This window comes from Oncorhynchus kisutch, linkage group LG29 (genome assembly GCF_002021735.2).
Source record: "Oncorhynchus kisutch isolate 150728-3 linkage group LG29, Okis_V2, whole genome shotgun sequence".
In the NCBI taxonomy this organism is placed as follows: Eukaryota; Metazoa; Chordata; class Actinopteri; order Salmoniformes; family Salmonidae; genus Oncorhynchus; species Oncorhynchus kisutch.
This window is the reverse complement of record NC_034202.2, coordinates 25,363,177-25,386,175: the sequence shown is the minus strand read 5'-3', so window position 1 is coordinate 25,386,175 and position 22,999 is coordinate 25,363,177. Positions and strand designations below refer to the sequence as shown.

Sequence of the window (22,999 nt, the reverse complement as noted above, 5' to 3'; positions counted from 1 at the left end):
TATTTATCTGGTCACCTAGTAAAAACACTAAACTCTCAACGACCATTTCAACTTTGGATGCTTTAGGGAAATGGTCAGATAATGGTTTTGATGGTGTGTTAAAATGAATTATTTATCTAAATCCATTATTTTTGTTCCTTGGGAATTGGACACTTAGCATAGACGTAGTACAGAGAGTGATTTAGGAGGGTTAATGCCATTCATTTATTTCAGCACTGTCACATAATTCCAAAGCCTTTACCCTCTTAGGATTCAAGTAGTGACCTACCTCAGGCCAGGATACCAGACAAGTGGACCTTCATTACATAAGCATAAACATCATGAAGGCCTAATGCGTGGGCTTCAACCTTCATCCCAAGGAGACATTCCTTTCCAATGCATGATTTCAACTCCAATAAATAATCCTGAAAGCCGTACAAATCTAAATGGCAGTGTTCAAATACAAGATTGGAATGGCAGCAGCAGCAGATAATTCTACTTTGTCATAGCATACATACGCAGTGGTTGGACTACTACATTACAAGAGAAAATGTACTTATGGCTGAATGTACAGGCCAGATACTGGGTTTAGTGTCCATTACAATATCATAATCATCAAAAATATATGGATCTTGAACAAGTGAGTGGAAAAACTGAAAATAGCTTAGAGGGTACAGGAATAAATACAGCTTTTTAATGCATAATAATATGTCATTATACTTGTATGTATGGCATGTCTTAATATATAATATTATGTATGCGGATAGCTGTTATTCCTGTTTGGTACATGTGCTGATCTGGAGCAGTTGCACGGTCAGTCCTATACACTCATTAACCAAGATTTGAAAGGGCTTCAAAATCTCTCTAAATGACAGATACTATTTTATGATCAACAAGTATGATGCCAAGTGATACAAAACAGTGTTACCATACAGAAGCTGATCCAAATATGATGCTTTACCCAATAGCAGGATATGCGATAGCATAAGACAGCCTATCATTGTCATTCTAATCCAATTGAATTGATCATACAGAGGTTTGTAAGACTGTAGCATGACAAATTGACTGTATATAGTAGTTATCGTTTAGGGGAATGTGTGCCTACCAGGATACCCCGAGTCTTCAAAGCATCAGTGAATTGTTGGCTTGTGTTGAAAATGGGCTGTTGTTTTTTATCCTGTGTTTCAGGAGTATCTATAACCAGTGGATTGTCAGCTTGTGTTGTCAGGTTGTTTATCATTTTACCCTCAGTAAGTACTTGTAGGTCATTGATTGTTGTTGTCAGTGGGTCGTTGACTGTTGGTGTTAGTTGGTCGTTGATTGTTGCTGTCAGTTGGTCATTGATCTATGGTGTGAAGCAGGAGATCTGTTGATGGCTTATTCTGTCCAGTCTCTGAGTGGTACAGTATTCCCCTACAGTGCAATGGTACCGGCTCTCCACCTGTCCTACACAGGGACTTCCAGGGGTGGCCTTCTTTCTATGGTGGGGCCCGGCCCAGGCAAGGTGAGGTCGCTGGGGCTATAGGGGCAGACGGATATGCATTGCCGAGCTGTTGGGCCGGGCAGCGAGGATGTAGATGGCACTCTCCCTCAGGAAGTCATCCCAGCTCACTGGTCTGGTGATGGGAACAGAGACGCGGTTAGGGAGCCATATCCTCTAAACTGAGGTCAACTAAGGACACACACACACACACACACACACACACACACACACACACACACACACACACACACACACACACACACACACACACACACACACACACACACACACACACACACACACACACTCAAGCACGTATATGCCTGCAAACACACAATTATATTTATTATATACCTGTCATCTTTCTGAGTGCTTCTCTCACTGCTGGAGCTGGCTGGGCTGCTGTCAGATATTGGGCCAACATGGCTAATACTGCAGCAGGAAAATAACACACAAGACAGACAGATTCACTATACGCTACAATAGGTGGCATTGAGTTTCCAACATGTCTGCCAAGGACAAGACACCCTTTAGCTTTGAAAAGCAATTTGTTTAATCTGTGAAGAGGTCAGGTAGAAATCTAATGCAAAACCACATTGAAAATATCTCAGTGGGTTATTGAGACCAAATGGCTTTCTTCCAGGCCACAGCCCAACTCATGAATGATTAACGATAGAGGAAGAGACAGGCTCACGGTTTGCTCTGCATGTAAACCTCTGAAGATGAATACTTGAACACTTTCTGCTACATCCTCAGTCTTGTTGCACTCTCTGGCTTAATATGATGTATATATTATACACTGTGAGTAATCTCTATGAGCACCTTGTTGTCTTGTCTGAGGTGAAATAGAATGCATGCTCGGTCCTTGGCGTAGGGACCAGACCCTTTCACATCCACTTGGCCCCCCGTGTCTTCTTAAAGCTGACGAGGGAAGCCTTCTAGAGCTTCTCACAGGAGAACAAAAGTTTGCCCTTTGAACCCTCTAATGAGAGGACTGGATATTTCTTATCCACAGCTCAAACCAACAGGGAGTCATCATATGAAGGGCTCTTTGTGTATAAGCAAGACATCTCAATTGTTCTTGGACTTTTATAGATCCCACCTGTAGTGTTTGCTCTATGATTCCAGTATTCCTCAGATGGAATTTATCCTGGCCTTGGTGAGAGGGTGTGAAATTATGGGTGGAACTTCAAAAACGAATAGGTTGTGTGAGATTACTTATGGATTGAGGGCTTGGAAAAGCTAAAGAGAACACAAAATACTGATAACCCATGCAGTGCTTTGTCACTTACCCACAATTCACAGGAGAACACAATCCAATGAGTCTGAAGGATGGGACATAAGGTGATAAGGCGGATGGAATGGTATGACATGACATATAACAATGGAGGTCAGTACAGGGTAGTCCATTCACACAGTCACATGCACGCACGCACACAATGACTCAATCAGTGAATGATTGTGAATGAATCAGTACCTGAGAGAAAGTCTCCAATCACAGACAGTGCAATTATTCACACTGAGATGAGGAGCAGTGAGATGAAGAGAGGTGCGCGATAGAAATAAACCTAGCTAAAGTTAATTGTTCCATTTAGCTCAGAGCAGCCAATAACTAATGGAGTCAATGGGACTCCAAGATCTGGGTCTGACACCAATGATAAACATAAATATTCTACTCAAGGAGGGTTCACTGTTTAATGAATTAGAATCAACTTTGTGCAGGTTGCCATTTATTGTCATGAATCTTGAACTGAAGGCAGCTCTGCAGTGGTCACTAGCTAGCACAGCCACAAAGTCATACAAATCTGATTTTAAACTTAACCTTAACCCTGACATTAACCGCACTGCTAACCCTAATGCCTAACCCTAACCTTAAACTAATACCAAACACTCAGTTCTGCCTCCAGGGCAATATTCTTGACAGTTTGGCGTATGCATGACTTTCTCCATCAGAATTGTCATCAAACCCTCTATTTCAATGATTTCTTTTCCCTAACCGTGCACCTGCATACAAAGCAGAAAAGTAAATTCATCGGCTGCAACAGGGGAAATGAAACCCCAGTAGTAAGCTTTAGTTCACACCTCTCAGGCACAGTCAATGACGTTTCTGCATCTCATGCCACGTTAAATTAAACATCTCTTTGTTAAGTGTTATTAGTTCTAGAGTATGAAGCGGATTAAAGAGGCTTGAGGAATTTTTCACATTACCTTGTACTGATTGAGTTCTATTTTCCCCTTGAGTAGAAGCTCCTGACTGTGAGTCTGTGACAGACATTTAATTAACTTCTCAACCTCATCTCCTGTGGATGGATGGTTATGGGCTCAACAGTGTTGTGCTCACCTCACATTGCAGGACTGGGACTCCTTGCTGAGCTTCTGAAACCAGGACTGCTGGGCCCAGCGGGTCTCTGCTCCTGTGACCACACTGTCTTTATCCAGGTCCAAACCCATGAACACTGACCGCACATGGTCCCGCTCCTTAGCACTCAACAACCGCACCAAGGAGTTCTGGGAACAAAGGCATCCAGAGGATGAGAGTTTGTGTGTGTATGTGTCTATATGCACGTGTGTCAATGTGTAACACACCACACTTGAATGCCACAGATTTAGTGGGTTCTGATGGATTCTGGTACCTCTGTGCGGAACTTCATGAGCACTTCCAGGGACTCGTGGTAGAGGAAGTCAGACCACTCGATCTGGCCCCTCTTCTCCGGGTCCAGGGCAGCGAATTGGGCCAACACCTCCTCCTCCTGTTCATCAGAGAGGTCCTTCTCAAACAGTTGCTTGGACACAAAGTGGCGGTACTGCAGCAGCTCATCTGACACCAGGCACGACTCTATACAGCAAGAGCAGTTCATCACAACACCCACAAATTAATCTCCCTAAGCAGTGATCCAGATGCAATTAGTTTATGATTATTATTAATTTCACAAATTCCGAGAACGCCTGTCATTTATATCACACATTGCGATGGAAACCAGGCTGAAGCACAATGTGCAGTTTTATAGAAACCTGTAACAGACAATTGCTAAGAAATACATGCAGTAACGAGAAGTTACAGAGACATATTGATTAGTTAATATGAACCTGTTGTCATGACGTTTCCCTGTTGGGTGAGGCTTATGCCCCCCCACCCCCCCCCATAAATACCTTTTCCCCTATTCTCTCCACTCTACAGAATGGATTCTTGGAAAGGCCTTTGTAAACGTAGAGATTGTATGGTAACATCTACAAGTTGGGGAATGGAACAATATTTCTGTAATCCAACCAGTTGAAAGTGTCCGTTCGTACTTAAAGAATATGATGTCAGAGAGTTGTTGTTTGGAACATTATTACCGATGACAGGACAACATAAATTGTATCTTAGAAAGTCTACACATTCTAGTTATCAGATTCACATGGAATTGTTATGAAATTTAAATGTTTAAATATGAAACTATTTGTGAAAAGTTAAAATTTTTGCCTTCTAAATGAGAGAATTGTTTTCATAAGTAAACTATGCTCACACAGTGGCCACGCCCAAGTGAACAGACATTGGTAGGAGAGGGATGAAACACGCCCTTCTCTTCTCCAGTATAAAAGCCCCCGTGACCCAATTCACATCAGACTAAGAAAACCCCAGCATGAGCTGTGGTTGCGAATGGTTGAATATCCACTCTACATAATGAAATTTATATAAGATTTACATCACGCGGAAGTGACAATCACCACGCTGGAAGGATGAATTTCTACTAGACCATCCAGAATACAGCGCAAGCTGATTATGGTAATTTGGTATGAACTTTAAACTCTTATTTACTAAAGAAGTGATACATCCTAGACGTCAAGTTATCAGCTGCAGCTGTAAATGTACGTGGCCTAGCAAAGGACAGACAATCTCCTGAGAACAACAGGGTACTTCAACGTATCCACTCTACAACACTATGACCAGAAAGATTCTTCAAAGGACAATGGCAATCTCTGCTGGGCAAACCAGTCTTCCATCTTCGACCCATCTATCGAAGCGCAGCTCAGAGTAAATATAATCATGCATTTTCCTTTTCCGAAAAGGCAGTAATTAGAAAGCATAAGATTCTGTATTTACAGTAGCATAGCTTCTCAAGGTCTGATAGAGACCCAATCCCCTTTGTCCCTCAGTCTTCCCACTCTTTCATTCAAACCCAACCCCCTTTCTTTGTGTAACCAGCTGTCATATCAGTTTTGTCCGCTAAGGACTTTTTCTTTTATGACATCATTAGTAATCGATGTATGATCTATCCTGTGTATATGTAATTCTGTGTGATTATTTAGGTTTTTAGTAAATAAATAATTAAGGCAATTTTTGTATTGCTGATTCAACTTGTTAGCCAGGGTTCGTGCAGATAACCAAGAATTTTACGACATTCAGATGAGACTGAATAAGGTGATGATTAATAATTAACTGCTATTAATATAAAAGATCTTCAGATCTTTAAGAGTTTATTCGGGAAGACAGCTGCTCTATAAACACTGTTCCGTGGTGCCCCAGGTTATTAACAAGTTAACTGTTGCATAGTTTAATTCGATCATGTAATCAATCAAACATTTGGTAATCGATTTGATAACATAGCCTGTCATATAATTTAATCAGTCAGAGACACGACATTGTGCATTACAAAAACAGAGAGCTTTGGCACCAATCTGTTCTCAGCAACCTTTTGCTTATGTGCTTAGAGGGTTGGCTCAGAGATGCTTGAAGTGAATGAGAACAACCTGTATACACAATGTACTGGGGGTATTGATCTATTAATCACTGTCTACAGTGCTATACCCAATAAAGCCTACTTGTCCCAGATAATGCAGATCTGACGGCTGTGTAATGTATTGTTTTCTAGAGGTGCAGCAGAAGCACCATGACATTATGACTGACCAGGGATGATCTTGCACTGCTTGAAGGTTTCCATCAGACTGTACATCTCCTCTTCAGTCAGGAGCAGGTTCACGTTGTCCTATGGGAGAAAGGGGCGAAGGTCACTATTAATGGGGAGAGATCTGATACAAATTCATGTCTGAAGCTAATTAAGTATGGGTCAGCCCAAAGTGTGCCCTGCTGCCCTCATATGCTCTATAATGGAGCAAACCCTAATGGATTCATGTGCTGTGTGTCTAATTATCCAGAATGCCTTTGTTTGCTTATTATGCAGTTTCTCAGAAGCTATTTTTATAGACAAGTGTGTCAAGTGTGTACTAGATGGTTTGGAATAAACGACCATGGTAATAGGAAAATGTAAGCCCAGCAGCCATTTTACTACACTCCTTGGCAAGGGTGCAGTTCAGGTCGAACACACATTAAACCTTCTATTAAGTGAATTATCTGCAGCAGGTGTGTGGAGGTTGCTAAGTTTCTCTATGCTGTCTATCTCTGATGAGCAAGTTGAGGGGAGGGAGTTGGAGGATGAGAATGACAGACTGTAATACTTGGGGTGGATAATTGGCCATGATATGTGAAATCTCTGGATAGCCCAGGGTTATGGAAATCAGGCCGTTTGATTTCTAGTAGCATCACCTCTGAAAATGTATTTTGATTTTATGCACTAATATGGAGCTCAAAACAGGATATGAGTCCAAAACTAGGGCTTTGGGTGTGCTCTTTGCATTCTTGCTAACCCCTTAAAGGAATCAAATAAACAATAGTTCCAGGAAAGACAGGCGTATCCCTTAAATAATTTATTCCTCACATGTATGCTAAAGAGTCCAAACTCTGCCTGCCAGATATCATAAAATAAACTCTTCCTATGTGCCACTGATTTGGAACTGTGGTGCTGTCAGAACAGGAGCACACCAGAAGAAGAGGGGTGCAGGAGTGGTGAATCAAATCTGGGGGCTGCTGAAAATGGCCTGCTGGGTGACATTTGTACTATTCCAGGATTTGCGTAAACACATTGCGTTCAATACGGGTCTGCAAATAAACCCATAAATGTGAGTGCATTGATCAGCTGTGTACCATAGTCACTCACTCTCACTCGATATCCACAGTGCTCAATCTCCTCAGCACGGGGATACTGCTGACTTCATGTTTGAAAGAGAGAAAGCTTTTCTGTATCTGTACGTAGTGGGATGTGTTGAGCTGGGTGTCTAGTTAAACACCACAACCTACTTTCTTGGTTTGTGTTTGTGTATTCTCTGGCAGGTTTGTTAAACTATTGCTCAAGATCAGTTCATGGTGAGAAAAAAAATCCCTTTTGAAATCCTCAGGGAGCATAACTAATCATAAGTGTCAACAATAGAAATCAATTGGATGACGCGCACTAGTTGTTTCCGATTTATATTTTAATCTCCCGAGTAATGCTTAAAGTAATGCTTAAAGTAATGCTTAAAGTAATGCTTAAAGTAATGCTTAAAGTAATGCTTAAAGTAATGCTTAAAGTAATGCTTAAAGTAATGCTTAAAGTTTTTTTAAAATGTATTTGTTCATCCAAAGACCTTTAAGCAACCACAATAAAATAATAGGGACACGAGGGTGACTTTTTGGTCTCCTCGATAGTGGAAAAGTCTAGTCAGTGGTGACGGCAGCACCAGTTCTCACCACCTCAGGCAAATCCCCAAGCCCCATGACTGTGGATGAGAGGAGATGTGAGAATGACACAACACCAAAGCTGTGAAATTACATTTCAAAGGGGTCATTTTGGATGACTTTCCCAGGCGATAAAATAAATAGTGTTTGTTTCTGAAGCTTCAACGACAGTTCTTAGAGCTCAACTCTTCATAGATGAAAAGGTGTATTTTTCTCACTGTCACTTTCATCTTCTTCCACTATCACGCTTCTCTTCACTTTCTGCCTCATACTCATACTGATTATGGGCCAGCGAGGAAGAAGTCAATTGGCCCTATCGATGTCCCTTCTCAAACTGCCTAAAAACGGCCTCTTTTGTACTCATCAAAGTCTCTCAATCAGCTTCAACTCTCACAGTCTGCAAAAATACAGATGTAGGATCCTAATTTGAGCCAGTTCGCACCAGCAGGAAAATAATCCGTCAGCAACAGGAAATATTCATTATCATGTGGATTATAATTATTTGACATTTTTTGTACGATTTTATTACATTTTGCGTAAGGGAAAATCAAGTCAGAAATTTCAAAGTGGAAATTACAAACTTCAGAAGGCTTTTTAAATTCTCAAATACACTATAAGTAAATTCTCCTGCAACAGACGGATCAAATTAATATCCTACATCAGTAAGATAAGCCCTCTACTTTAGTCTGAAGAGCACTTTAGGAAATGCACCCTTACGCTGTCTATACTTTAATTGTACCATATTGCACATTGCTTCTCCAAAGATCAGTGGAGTGTCCTTCATGTTGAAGACAAGCTATTTAATTCATTATGAGATTAAGAATCTTGGCACGCATTCAACATTTCCTCCAAATGATGTATTACTGTCTTTTTATAAACATACACTTGGGAAAGAGGATCTGTCTGGAAGTATAGTAAGAGAATACACTTAAATACAGATGTGTGTGTGGGTGCAAGGTGTGTTCAGGTTCATAAAGTGTGTGTTGTTTAAAGTTGTGTCTGTTATAGTAACAGTAGTGGGTATGCATCATACAAAGGTGAAATAGCAGTCTTTGTGGAGTGTGGTTGGTCTTTGTGAATAGCCAATAGGAGGTGATTATTGACTGAGTGACTGACGCAGTAGTAACAGCTCCAGCCTGTCGCGGTGTGAGCTGTCTCCCTCATCTCCTGCAGGAGTTCGGGACGCAGGTAGCCCATTTCACTCAGACAGCCATCATGGAAGACCCGTGTGCAGGTCCTGCAGGGAAACAGGTCGTCGGCCGTCCACACCTCACACACCTCACACATCTCATCGTTCACCGGCTGGGGAAAAGGTAAATCAGGTCATTGGGTTAAAGACCATACTCCTAAAGCATGAGGTGGGGGTTGAATCCTAAGTAGGAGACTTGTAAGTTCTGTTCCAAATCCACTAGCTGAAAGATCCATCTACTGTATATGTCTGAGAATCATATGAAGTCACTGACTTATCCAAATGACTAAGTAGTATGGGCTGAAAAGAGGATTTTTTTTTTCAATTTAAAGTTTTATTTCGTTTTCTTGTTTTTCAATCAACCAACAAAACACATTCCACATTCACAGATGTGACAGGCTTTAAAAACACATTCCACATTCACAGATGTGACAGGCTTTAAAAACACATTCCACATTCACAGATGTGACAGGCTTTAAAAAAATTAAAAGTCAAAAAATAATAATACATTAGAAAAAATTCAAAATTAAAATACAATTAAAATGAATGATAAAGTCAAATAAAAGCATTTATTTTTCTTAATCTATTTATTTTCCTTGGTGCATATATATATATATATACATACGTACATACATACACACATATACATACATATATACACACACACACATACGCACACGTACTCAAAAACTAAATTAAAGTAAAAACACACAAAAAAACATATACCACTTGCAGCAGCACTATCAAGGTTCTTATCAGCTATTTCAAGCATTCGCTGAAACGACGGGCCAATAATTCGTTTTTAGGTTTTACAGTACCTTACACAACATGTATCTGCGCATTTCCCTAGTCAGCTGATGTGATTTGAAAAAAAAATGGGAAAAAAAGAAGAAAAGAGGATTTTGAACCTATAACAGTGAATTCATATCTACTTCACCAGAGAAAGATGAACGCGTGAATACCATTTTTATGTCTCTGAGTGCAGTATGAAGGAAGTTGCTAACTAGCGCTAGCATGCTTGCAGATAAGACTTCCATAGACTTCCAGTCATTGCGCTAAAGCTAGTTAGCATTGGCTCGCAAAACTACCTCTAACTATCCATATGTTCATCTAAGTAGGAAAGTATATAAAGGGTTTCATTGCCCAAATCCCAAAGCATCCATTTAACATATTTTCATAATCAAACTTTCATACCCACTCCATTAAGCTTCTCCATTGGGGTTTTAAATATAGAAATAATCCCCTGTGACACACCTCTCTCTCACAAAGACTGTCAGAAAGACGAGCTTTGAATCACATGTCACCATGTTGAAGGCTAGCTGTTCTCTCCTGAATGTTACAGTCTAGACAGGTTATTGGATTGATCCAACAGTGAATGCAAAGAATGTTGTGTCAATACCGCCATACACTCAAACTAATATGATTGAAGTGTAGATTCAAAGCTTAGAGTGCACTGTTTAATTTCATAGTAACGTGTCATTTTAGAGTCATCAGTTTAGTGTCTCTCTTTCAGGTGATTTCAGGTCCATCCCTCAGGACCATTCACAGGCAGAAGACGTATGACTGTCTACACAGTCAATATTATTATAGTGGGAACTTATATCATAGCGCAGTCAGTCAGTCTCTTAGTATTAACCTCTAATACTGCTTTGACCTCAGGATGAAAAACGTTACTATCGTCACAGTCTTATGGACTGACCTCATTAAACCTGGTCCCTTACAGGTGACTATAGCCAGGAGGAATCATACCTCCCCCATGCTCTATACTCAAATCCATTCCTAGAGACATAGTTTTCTATACTCTCATCACATTATGAAACAGATGTAACTCAACAACAGTTTCTAGCTATCTTGTCTGGTATCATTATGTGTGAGTCATCCTGTGTGAGGATTCTAACTACAGTTATCTGTAGAGAGCCTGATAGGAAAGGAGAAGTTTCTCTATTGATTTTACCCAATCATGAAGGAGGCTGAAATTGCCTGCCAATATCATAATTATATCTGGTTCCACCAAGACTTTGAGTACTTCCTTGATGACTAATCTACGAAAAACACAGCACTGCTCATTTTCCTCTCTTATGTGAAGTATCCTACAGCTCCAAACATGAACAATTTAATTTAAGGCTGATATCTGTTATCTATTATATTTTGTAACAAGTGTTATGTTCATCTTTATAACTACAGCAACTGAAAAGACTGCAACACTTAACAAAGAGCTGCAGTTAGTTTCAGAATGTGTGGCAAGGAATAAGATAGTCCTAAATCTTTCAAAAACGAAAAGCGTTGTATTTGGGACAAATCGTTCACTAAACCCTAAACCTCAACTAAATCTTGTAATGAATAATGTGGAAATTGAGCAAGTTGAGGTGACTAAACGCTAGATATGTTAAACATATATATATCACCGCCTGGTACGGCAACTGCTCCGCCCTCAACCGTAAGGCTCTCCAGAGGGTAGTGAGGTCTGCACAACGCATCACCGGGGGCAAACTACCTGCCCTCCAGGACACCTACACCACCCGATGTTACAGGAAGACCATAAAGATCATCAAGGACATCAACCACCCGAGCCACTGCCTGTTCACCCCGCTATCATCCAGAAGGCGAGGTCAGTACAGGTGCATCAAAGCTGGGACCGAGAGACTGAAAAACAGCTTCTATCTCAAGGCCATCAGACTGTTAAACAGCCACCACTAACATTGAGTGGCTTCTGCCAACACACTGACACTGACTCAACTCCAGCCACTTTAATAATGGGAATTGATGGGAAATGATGTAAATATATCACTAGCCACTTTAAACAATGCTACCTTATATAATGTTACTTACCCTACATTATTCATCTCATATGCATACGTATATACTGTACTCTATATCATCGACTGCATCCTTATGTAATACATGTATCACTAGCCACTTTAACTATGCCACTTTGTTTACATACTCATCTCATATGTATATACTGTACTCGATACCATCTACTGTATCTTGCCTATGCTGCTCTGTACCATCACTCATTCATATATCCTTATGTACATATTCTTTATCCCCTTACACTGTGTATAAGACAGTAGTTTTGGAATTGTTAGTTAGATTACTTGTTGGTTATTACTGCATTGTCGGAACTAGAAGCACAAGCATTTCGCTACACTCGCATTAACATCTGCTAACCATGTGTATGTGACAAATCAAATTTGATTTGATTTGATTTATATATTGGTCAAAACATATTGATACAAGAGTTACTAAGATGGGGAGAAGTCCATTAACAACAAGGCAGGTCCTACAGATCCTAGTTTTGTTGCACCTGAACTACTGTTCAGTTGTGTGGTCAGGTGCCACAAAGAGGGGCTTAGGAAAATTACAATTGGCTCAGAACAGGGCAGCACGGCTGTCACTTAAATGTACAAGGAGAGCTAAAAATTAATGATATGTCAATCTCTATTGGCTCAAAGTGGAGGAGAGACTGACTTCATCACTACTTGTTTTTGTAAGAAGTGTTGACATGCTGAATGCCCCGAGGTGTCTGTTTAAACTACTAGCACACAGCTCAGACAGCCATGCATACCCCACAAGACATGCCACCAGAGGTCTCTTCATAATCCCCAAGTCCAGAACAGACTATGGGAGGCACACAGTACTACATAGAGCCATGACTACATGGTACTCTTTTCCACATCAGGTAACTGATGCAAGCAGTAGATAAAAATATAACTTATGGAACAGCATGGACTGTGAAGAGACACACACAAAGGTACAGACACACGCATACGCACACAAGCGCTAGCACACACACTCCACACACGCACACTGTAATATTGTTGTAAGGTGGTATTATACATTTTGTATTGTAGATATGTAGTGGTGTAATAATGTTATATGATGTACTGTTTTATATGTACTGTAAGTGCCTTAATGTGTTTGCACCTCAGGAAGAGTAGCTGCTGCCGTGGCAACAGCTAATGGGGATCCTTAATAAATACAAATACAAATGACAATATTCTGTTGCTTCTAGACTTTGGCCATCCGTTTCAATAACGCGGTCTACTTCCGGCGCCGACAGAGATGGCCGCTTCGCTTCGCGTTCCTAGGAAACTATGCAGTATTTTGTTTTTTTACGTGTTATTTCTTACATTAGTACCCCAGGTCATCTTAGGTTTCATTACATACAGTTGGGAGGAACTACTGAATATAAGAGCAACTTCAACTCACCATCATTACGACCAGGAATATGACTTTCCCGAAGCGGATCCTGTGTTCTGCCTTCCACCCAGGACAATGGATCGGATCCCAGCCGGCGACCCAAAACAATGACGTTGTAAAAGGGGCAAACGAAGCGGTCTTCTGGTCAGGCTCCGGAGACGGGCACATCGCGCACCACTCCCTAGCATACTACTCGCCACTTTCCAGTCTCTTGACAACAAGGTTGATGAAATCCGAGCAAGGGTAGCATTCCAGAGAGACATCCGAGACTGTAACATTCTTTGCTTCACGGAAACATGGCTCACGCGAGAGACTCTATCGGAGTCGGTGCAGACAGCTGGTTTCTTCACGCATCGCGCTGACAGAAACAAGCATCTTTCTGGTAAGAAGAGGGGCGGGGGGGTATGCCTTATGATTAATGAGACGTGGTGTGATCATAACAACATACAGGAACTCAAGTCCTTCTGTTCACCTGACTTAGAATTCCTCACAATCAAATGTTGACCGCATTATCTACCAAGGGAATTCTCTCCGATTATAATCACAGCCGTATATATTCCCCCCCAAGCAGACACATCGATGGCCCTGAACAAACTTCATTTGACTATATGTAAACTGGAAACCACATATCCTGAGGATGCATTCATTGTAGCTGGGGATTTTAACAAGGCTAATCTGATAACAAGACTCCCTAAATTCTATCAGCATCTCGATTGCGCAACCAGGGCTGGTAAAACCCTCGATCATTGCTATTCTAACTTCCGCGACGCATAGAAGGCCCTCCCCTGCCCTCCTTTCGGAAAAGCTGACCACGACTCCATTTTGTTGCTTCCAGCCTATAGACAGAAACTAAAACAGGAAGCTCTCGCGCTCAGGTCTGTTCAACGCTGGTCCGACCAATCTGATTCCACGTTTCAAGACTGCTTCGATCATGTGGATTGGGATATGTTCCGCATTGCGTCCAACAACAACATTGACGAATACGCTGATTCTGTGAGCGTTCATTAGAAAGTGCATTGACGATGTTATACCCACAGCAACGATTAAAACATTCCCAAAACAGAAACCGTGGATTGATGGCAGCATTCGCGCGAAACAGAAAGCACGAACCACTGCTTTTAACCAGGGCAAGGTGACCGGAAACATGACGGAATACAAACAGTGTAGCTATTCCCTCTGCAAGGCAATCAAACAAGCTAAGTGTCAGTATAGAGACAAAGTAGAGTCGCAATTCAACGGCTCAGACACAAGAGGTATGTGGCAGGGTCTACAGTCAATCACTGATTACAAAAAGAAAACCAGGGTGTCTTGCTCCCAGACAGACTAAATAACGTTTTTGCTCGCTTTGAGGACAATACAGTGCCACTGACACGGCCCACTACCAAAACCTGCGGACTCTCCTTCACTGCAGCCGACATGAGTAAAACATTTAAACGTGTTAACCCTCGTAAGGCTGCAGGCCCAGACGGCATCCCCAGCCGCGTCCTCAGAGCATGCGCAAACCAGCTGGCTGGTGTGTTTACGGACATATTCAATCAATCCTTATCCCAGTCTGCTGTTCCCACATGCTTCAAGAGGGCCACCACTGTTCCTGTTCCCAAGAAAGCTAAGGTAACTGAGCTAAACGACTACCGCCACGTAGCACTCACTTCCGTCATCATGAAGTGCTTTGAGAGACTAGTCAAGGACCATATCACCTCCACCCTTCCTGACACCCTAGACCCACTCCAATTTGCTTACCGCCCCAATAGGTCCACAGACGACGCAATCGCAACCACACTGCACACTGCCCTAACCCATCTGGACAAGAGGAATACCTATGTGAGAATGCTGTTCATCGACTATAGCTCAGCATTTAACACCATAGTACCCTCCAAACTCGTCATCAAGCTCGAGACCCTGGGTCTCCACCCAGTCCTGTGCAACTGGGTACTGGACTTCCTGACGGGCCGTCCCCAGGTGGTGAGGGTAGGTAACAACATCTCCACCCCGCTGATCCTCAACATTGGGGTCCCACAAGGGTGCGTTCTGATCCCTCTCCTGTACTCCCTGTTCACCCACTACTGCGTGGCCATGCACGCCTCCAACTCAATCATCAAGTTTGCAGACGACACTACAGTGGTAGGCTTGATTACCAACAAAGACGAGACGGCCTACAGGGAGGAGGTGAGGGCCCTCGGTGTGTGGTGTCAGGAAAATAACCTCACACTCAACGTCAACAAAACAAAGGAGATGATTGTTGACTTCTGGAAACAGCAGAGGGAGCACCCCCCTATCCACATCGACGGGACAGTTGTGGAGAGGGTAGTACGTTTTAAGTTCCTCGGCGTACACATCACGGACAAACTGAATTGGTCCACCCACACAGACAGAATTGTGAAGAAGGCGCAGCAGCGCCTCTTCAAACTCAGGAGGCTGAAGAAATTCAGCTGGTCACCAGAAGCACTCACAAACTTTTAGATGCACAATCGAGAGCATCCTGTCGGGCTGTACCACCGCCTGGTACGGCAAATTCTCCGCCCACAACCGTAAAGCTCTCTAGAGGGTAGTGAGGTCTGCACAACGCATCACCAGGGGCAAACTACCTGCCCTCCTAGACACCTACACCACCCGATGTCACAGGAAGGCCATAAAGATCATCAAGGACAACAACCACATGAGCCACTGCCTGTTCCCCCCGCTATCATCCAGAAGGCGAGGTCAGTACAGGTGCATCAAAGAAGGGACCGAGAGACTGAAAAACAGCTTCTATCTCAAGGCCATCAGACTGTTAAACAGCCACCACTAACATGGCTGCCAACATACTGACTCAACTCCAGCCACTTTAATAATGGAAATTGGTGTAAAAATTTTAACAATGCCACTTAATATAATATAATGTTTACATACCCTACATTACTCTTTTCATATGTATATACTGTACTCTATACCATCCACTGCATCTTGCCTATGCCGTTCTGTACCATCACTCATTCATATATCTTTATGTACATATTCTTTATCGCCTTACACTTGTGTGTATAAGGTAGTCGTTGTGGAATTGTTAGGTTAGATTACTCATTGGTTATTACTGCATTGTCGGAACTTGAAGCACAAGCATTTCGCTACACTCGCATTAACATCTGTTAACCATGTGAATGTGACAAATAAAATGTGATTTGATGTGATAACGTCTTAATCTTAAAGAAAGGAGGACCAAGGCACTCTTCATATAATTAATTTAAATGCCTTTATTAGTATGGCATGTTCAATAGAAACAAAGTTTTTTTTTAAACTGACGCGTTTCGGCTGCATGGCCTTCGTCAGGGAGTCCCAAAGAGCACCTTCTATCAACCAAAATGGACTATTGTGTACCTTAGTAGCGCTTCCCTTCCTCCTATTTTTACATCTTAATCTTAATGTTTTGTCTGCTCCTCTCTAGTCTGTCCCTGCAGCTGTAACATATTATTCCTCATTACTGAAAATAGTCCACTCTCTGTTCTACCTTTTGTTTCTGATGAGCACCAATAGAGTGATTTAAAGCATAAAAACAATCTCAATCCTCTCTGAGAGTCCTATTATAAAAGTGTGCTCTTCCTAATAGCCACAAGCGACAAATTGGTCATCTGGTCCAGTCCTGAACCCCGCCCCCATCTCTGACCACTTCAGGACCCCAATTAGTCATGGTGACCCTGGGATGTGAGGCAGAGGCCAAGGCCTCCTCACAGAGACAGCTTGAGCACCTGCCCACACGACAGCATTCTCTCTATGAAGAGCACTTAGACGCCAACACAAAGGCTCTACCCTAGAGTAGAGGGAAAATAGCTGGTGTGACAAAAGCATACATCAAACACACATTATCTCACCTATGGGGGGAAATACTAAAGACTCAGCATACATAACAGATGTTTAGGTCTCTTTTCAGTCTAAACATCCCAACTGGAGTTCACGAGATAAGTCTGCTGTTGCCATGGTAATTCCTTCTCACACATATCTTAAAAATTCAGGGGTTTAAAGAACAAAGTACACCCTTTATTGTACTGTATCCCACACTATCTTACCTGCTCTCTCTGTCCCAGTGCTATCTCCATAGGCTGGTCAACGTTGGCATCTCTCTTGGGACGTACAAAGGCAGTTGGGGTGAGCTGATGGCCGGTCTTGTCCAGATCCTCAGGCTCCACCCCCTTCCCGTCCCGTAACCTATTCCAGGCCTCCTGGTTGACCTTACACTCGTCCCTGGTGGGGGCCGAAGTTGCAGCCTGCTGGGAGGTCCCTGAGGGCCCCGCTTTGCTGTCTGCCTCTCTGTGCTCTGCCTCCTCCTTCTCCTCCAGGTTGGGTGGTGGCGAGGCTTCAGTCGGCCCCTCTCTTTCCTCTTTGGATCCTTCCTCCTGGTTTGTTGTGGATGGGGCACGTTCCTTTACCCCTTCCTGAAAGGCGGAGACGACCGAGGTGCATTTCTGCACCTTCTCCACCTGATGCTTCTTAGACATGAGCACTCCCATGACTACATAGAGAGAGAGAGAGAGAGAGATGGGTACTCATTACTGTGTGCATGGCATACCTTTTGTTTGAGAGATATGGCTAATTGGACTTGCCATTTTATCAAGCATTACGATTAATGTGATATGTTGACCAACTTTGTGTGCGTGTGCATAATGGTTCCATTCTCAGGTACAGTTACACGTCCCCCTGGACTGGTTGAACTAAAGTTGTTTCCATGTCATTTCAACATGGACTAGACGTTGAATTGACGTCTGTGCCTTGTGGGATCATGATCTATCACCAGACTGAGCTCAGCCATTCCTGGTCCTGGATTGCCACCATTAATGCTCATCAATCACATTAAATGACTTTAGATATGAGCATTAAACATAAATCAACAAATAAAATGAATGGGAAGAGTAGAACAAAACACAGTAATCTTCAGTGGCTCCTGTAACAAACAAAGAACTACTTTCACTTATTCCACTCGGCTCATTCGAGACCATGAATTCCGTTATTGAAAAGGGGGCTGTTGGGGATTCAAGTTGATTACATGGTACTTAGAGGACACGTGTCGCGATCTGAAATGCAATCTCATCCAGCCACGCTCCAGATAAGTGGTTGTGTGAAATCCAATCCCATTCATCTAGAGTACCATCGGAGTGCTTCCCTGCCTCTGTCCTGTCCTCTCTTTCTCAGTTAGCTCTAATATGACTACAGTTTTGAGACTTCTGTGCGTGGGCCTTCTTGGTATATTATTGAATCTTGCTCAATGACAGGGTGTGGAGGATAGGACACTCTTCCCAAACACCCATTTACTGCCTTTGCTGGTACAGCCTCTTTCTGTGGACCTCCTGAAACTAGCAGCTCAGACAGATGGACGGGTGGACAGTCAGACTGACAGACAGGGAGCAGGGGGACATAGTGTGAACACAAGCTCTTCAAAGTCTTTTGAGTGCCAGGAGGAGATGATTATGCTGCTGTAATTAATCTCAGACAGTGATGTGTCCATCCTCCTCCAGAGTGTTGAGGTGACGGGGGACGGGTGACACATCAGACAGACAGAAACAGTAATGAGGCTCTATGATAGACTATCTAACAGGGCATCCGAGGAGAACCACAGGAAGGCCACAGTCAAGCTCCACTAGAGGCCATCCCTGGCTGACCAGACCTGGCACAAACACACTTCCATATCCTGACTAAAAGGGCCTGGAACCCCCTGATAGACATAAGACATTGTCCACCTTTCATTACGTAACATCCTCCCATGGAGATGGAGCTGGAGCCTCCGCTGCTCACAGAGAGACTGAGCAGTGTAGGAGACCTCACCGTTTTGAGGTTAACTTGTGAATTTTAAACGAGGGCCTTATTTATTGTTCTTCTGTGGGCAAGTCAAAGCTGACACACGTGGGTCAGTGCTTTGCACACTGATGTAATAAAGGGAATTTAGAAATCTGCCACTGGTCATCTAGCAGGTCTTCTAACCCAAAGCCTTGGCCATGAAACTGTCAAAAATGCATAACATTTGAACATTATACTTCCCCTCACACTTGACTGGTGTTCTCATTAGAGTATCTTACACTAATCTTACCTCAGAAGACACTCAGAATGTGAGAATTCATAGATGTGAAAACTGTATGTATTTACAAACGGGACTAAAGACTGAAAATGTCTGGAGGGTGGCAAACAACTATCTTTTGGCCCACATACTACAACACAGGCTAAATCCATAGAAATGAGGAGGAGTGCTGTGGTTCCCTCGGGCTGTGTGTTCACTAGCTCCTACAGGAGCAGCTGCCTGTGATGCTCTGCACAGAAGGTTGAACCACTCTGAATGATTTAAATGCCCCTGGATAAAAATAAGAAGTAGATGGGGAGGAAAACATGACCACTCCTTGGGACAGGACTTGATGCATGGCAGGACTTGATGCAATCCCATTCTGAACAAGCTCCACCGCAACAGTCTGGATATTCTCCCACTAGGTCTCGAGATACTGTATGGGCGGAATTCTAGGCACTTTTATGGGCACTTGTATCTTTCATATTGTTGCATATAACAAGACTCGTAAAGCCTATGGTGAACTGGGTACATAGTGTAACACAGCAGGAATAATGATTGTGCAGTGTTTTTGGCAGAGCTACAGCAAATAGAATTTGCACAAGCTAAATAAGAGCACTTTCACGTAGAGTGTTAAAGTCTGAATATATTTGTGTTGCCTATAGAAACATTTGAATCAGTTTTATCAGCTTGTCAGCTTTAACAAAGACATCTGGGTTTGCTCTATGAAGCAAAGCACCCAATGGTGGTGAACAGGATGGCTGGAGCTCACAGCACTGTCTTGGTGTAATGAAATATTGATACTTTTGGAGGAAGATGGCGCCATGGTGCTCTTTCAATCCCCCTGATCTAGCTCTTGCTCCCAGTAATCCCTTTTGTAGGCTCTCTACACTCCACTGGTCAGACATGATTTATGAGAACGAGACCATGTCTGGCATTGCCAGCCCTGCTCAGAGCCCACTGAAGGGAAGTGATACAATGAACAGTACCATAATTCACCAACACAACACTGTGCACTGATGAAATCCAGTCAATTTGATTTGACATTTATTTTGTACGTTTCATGGATAATACCCCCCCAAAATACTTGAAGTCCTTGGTGTAATAGAGAATCTATTTATGTCCCGCAGAGACGACATTTTGGCAAAGGCAGAGCGTATGCAAAACAGGACATTCATTTTGGGTTGGAATTAGAATGGGTTGGCTCCTGTGAGCCTTGTAAAACAGTGTATTAGGACACATTGGTTGTCCATTAGTATTCTGTCAGACACCTCGTCTGCACAGGTGTCCCTGAGGAATGTCATCCATGTTAAGCTCCTACAATAGCAATCTTTTATCCTGCATTATGCAAACTGGTGGATTTAAGAGAATATGTTTGATCTAGACTATTTGTACAGGCTTTTCCCAACAGACAGTTTATGATCATAAAGAACAGCTCTAATTTCTGTATTGAACCCAGTTTGACAGTTGGGGTTAAGGTGCTGGGTCTGATTACAGAGTTGGTTGTCCATGTGACAGTAGTGACATGTTTTTCTTCACAGGTCCATTCTCGGTATGTGCAGATTAGAATCCCAACCAGTCCTCCTTTTCATGTCGGGATTGTGGGGGGATATTAATTGAATGGGGGCGCCACATAGCATTCCTGTTCATGGGAATGAATCCCATTTAGCCAAGGATCTCATCCATCGACCCGCAGAGCAAAGACCTGGAACTAATTACACTAACAAAAATTCCACCAGGCCAGGCCTTCACCAGTGAGCAAAATTGTAAACACAAATACAAGCACACACAAAACAACCATACACACAAAACAACCACACACACACAAAACAACCACACACACACACACACACACACAAAACCACCCACACACATACAAAACAACCATACACAAACAAAACAACCACACACACACAAAACAACCACACACACACACAAAAACCACCCACACACATACAAAACAACCATACACACACAAAATAACCCCCCCCCCCCACACACACACACTGGTAAACATACACAAAAATGCCTGAGACAAAATCTCCCTGACCTGCTGGGATTCCATATCTCTGGTACACCGAGAACACAGAAGCACCTGGAAGTGGAGGAATTTAATTCTAAATGCATCCTTAGAGAGGAGTCCCCATGTTGGCATTCACAGGCTGCCAGGCAAACTGAGAGGCTGTGCCAGTGCCAGCCAATACACTGAGGCTGAGAGAAGCTGACAATGGGCACTGTGCAAAAGGCAGGAGATCTGTCACAGGCTGGGGAGCAGGACTCAGTCCAGGGCACTAGGATTCCCCAGGCACAGGGCCTGTGTTTACCAAAGGATTAGCCCAGGATGGGACACACAGGCTGTAGTAGTACTGAACCAAAGGTAGGTTGAACCACCCAAGGAGAGGTTATAATGCATGACATAATCATGTGTGGCTAGGATCCGCACCCGTCTGAGAGTTGACCTTGATTGGCTGCAAAACGGTCTGATGCTAAGCCTCCATTACACACCCGCAAATGTGCGTTTCACCCTGGTTGCACATAAAGAGATGCGAGGAACTTCATGACACTAGATCACTATATCCCGCCTATGAATGTTCATTTTAAAACACAGCCATCAATAATTGTCTGATAAAGAAAAATTCTATAGCTGCTGCAATAACCCCAGATTCGATTCGAGCCTTGTCATCCTTGACGCATCAATCAAAAAGTATTTGGAAATGCAACTGTGAAACGTTGTGTTATCTAACAATGTTGCTGTTAATCTCTGTCATATTGAAAATATAAATAAACGGAATTTACCTGAGATAAAAATCGGACAACTCTCCACCGTGACTTGAGATTTCCTTTTTTCTTGTGCCTCACGCACGGCTACCCAGCATTTCAAGGCTTCGATTGAATGAAAAGTAGGCGATGTGCGGGTTTAGCTTACTCGTGTTTCTTTACCACAATGCATTGAATGGTATATTATGTATGCGTGACACTCACTCAAATAGCCTCACTTACAAATCTATAGTGCAAATGTGATCGAAATAACCTATAGCATAGGTGATAAGAGTGATGCGAGTCCGTCAAAAAGATTGCGTGGACAGCTCCAGTGCTGAAATCTCTTCCTTGTCACTTGCGCGCGTGGAGAGCTACAGGGCAACTCTGTCGAAAATGCAGCCGTATGTATGCACAGCACAGTTCCAGCGAGACCGAAGTTGAACCATGAAGCAATGCTATTCACTATTCGGACCCACACTAACAACGAGCCTTGCTAGTCAGTCAATCGAAAGTATTGAGGAACTAGATAACTTGCAGGCTACTCAATCTAAAATGTTACCTTCTTGATTGGCCGGGGACCAGATAAAAAAAACCTGCTTGTGCCAGAATACACTAATAACCAATAACCTCCCAGAAAGATTGAAACGTCATATATGGGAGTGTTGAGGCTTTTACAGCCCCACTCAAACCTCTCATGAATCAATATCATCATCTCAGACAGCATCATGATTCAATATAGAGATCTAATGGGAGCCTATGGTAAAATTTAAGTTCAGGCATCTTGCAAATGCATTGAAAATTATACTTTGATATATTAAATTACAGCCATGCACA

General features: G+C 42.7%; 1 protein-coding gene across 2 annotated transcripts; it reads right to left on the bottom strand.

Annotated features, from left to right (window-relative positions):
* Nucleotides 1-653: 653 nt before the first annotated feature.
* On the bottom strand, nucleotides 654-22,734 carry LOC109874280 (PHD finger protein 24). 2 transcript variants are annotated; one of them, XM_031809341.1, is made up of 9 exons: nucleotides 22,202-22,718; nucleotides 17,427-17,869; nucleotides 10,002-10,037; nucleotides 9,111-9,296; nucleotides 6,351-6,429; nucleotides 4,096-4,298; nucleotides 3,804-3,970; nucleotides 1,817-1,894; nucleotides 654-1,595 (listed from the first exon to the last, which is right to left on the bottom strand). In XM_031809341.1, the coding sequence occupies exons 2-9, from the start codon at nucleotides 17,865-17,867 to the stop codon at nucleotides 1,499-1,501; spliced, it is 1,287 nt and encodes a 428-aa protein (XP_031665201.1). In that variant the 5' UTR covers nucleotides 17,868-17,869; nucleotides 22,202-22,718; the 3' UTR covers nucleotides 654-1,498. The 2 variants fall into 2 exon arrangements, with proteins under 2 accessions (XP_031665201.1, XP_020321718.2); XM_020466129.2 differs by lacking the exon at nucleotides 10,002-10,037 and having other exon boundaries at nucleotides 22,202-22,734.
* Between the last annotated feature and the right edge of the window lie 265 nt (nucleotides 22,735-22,999).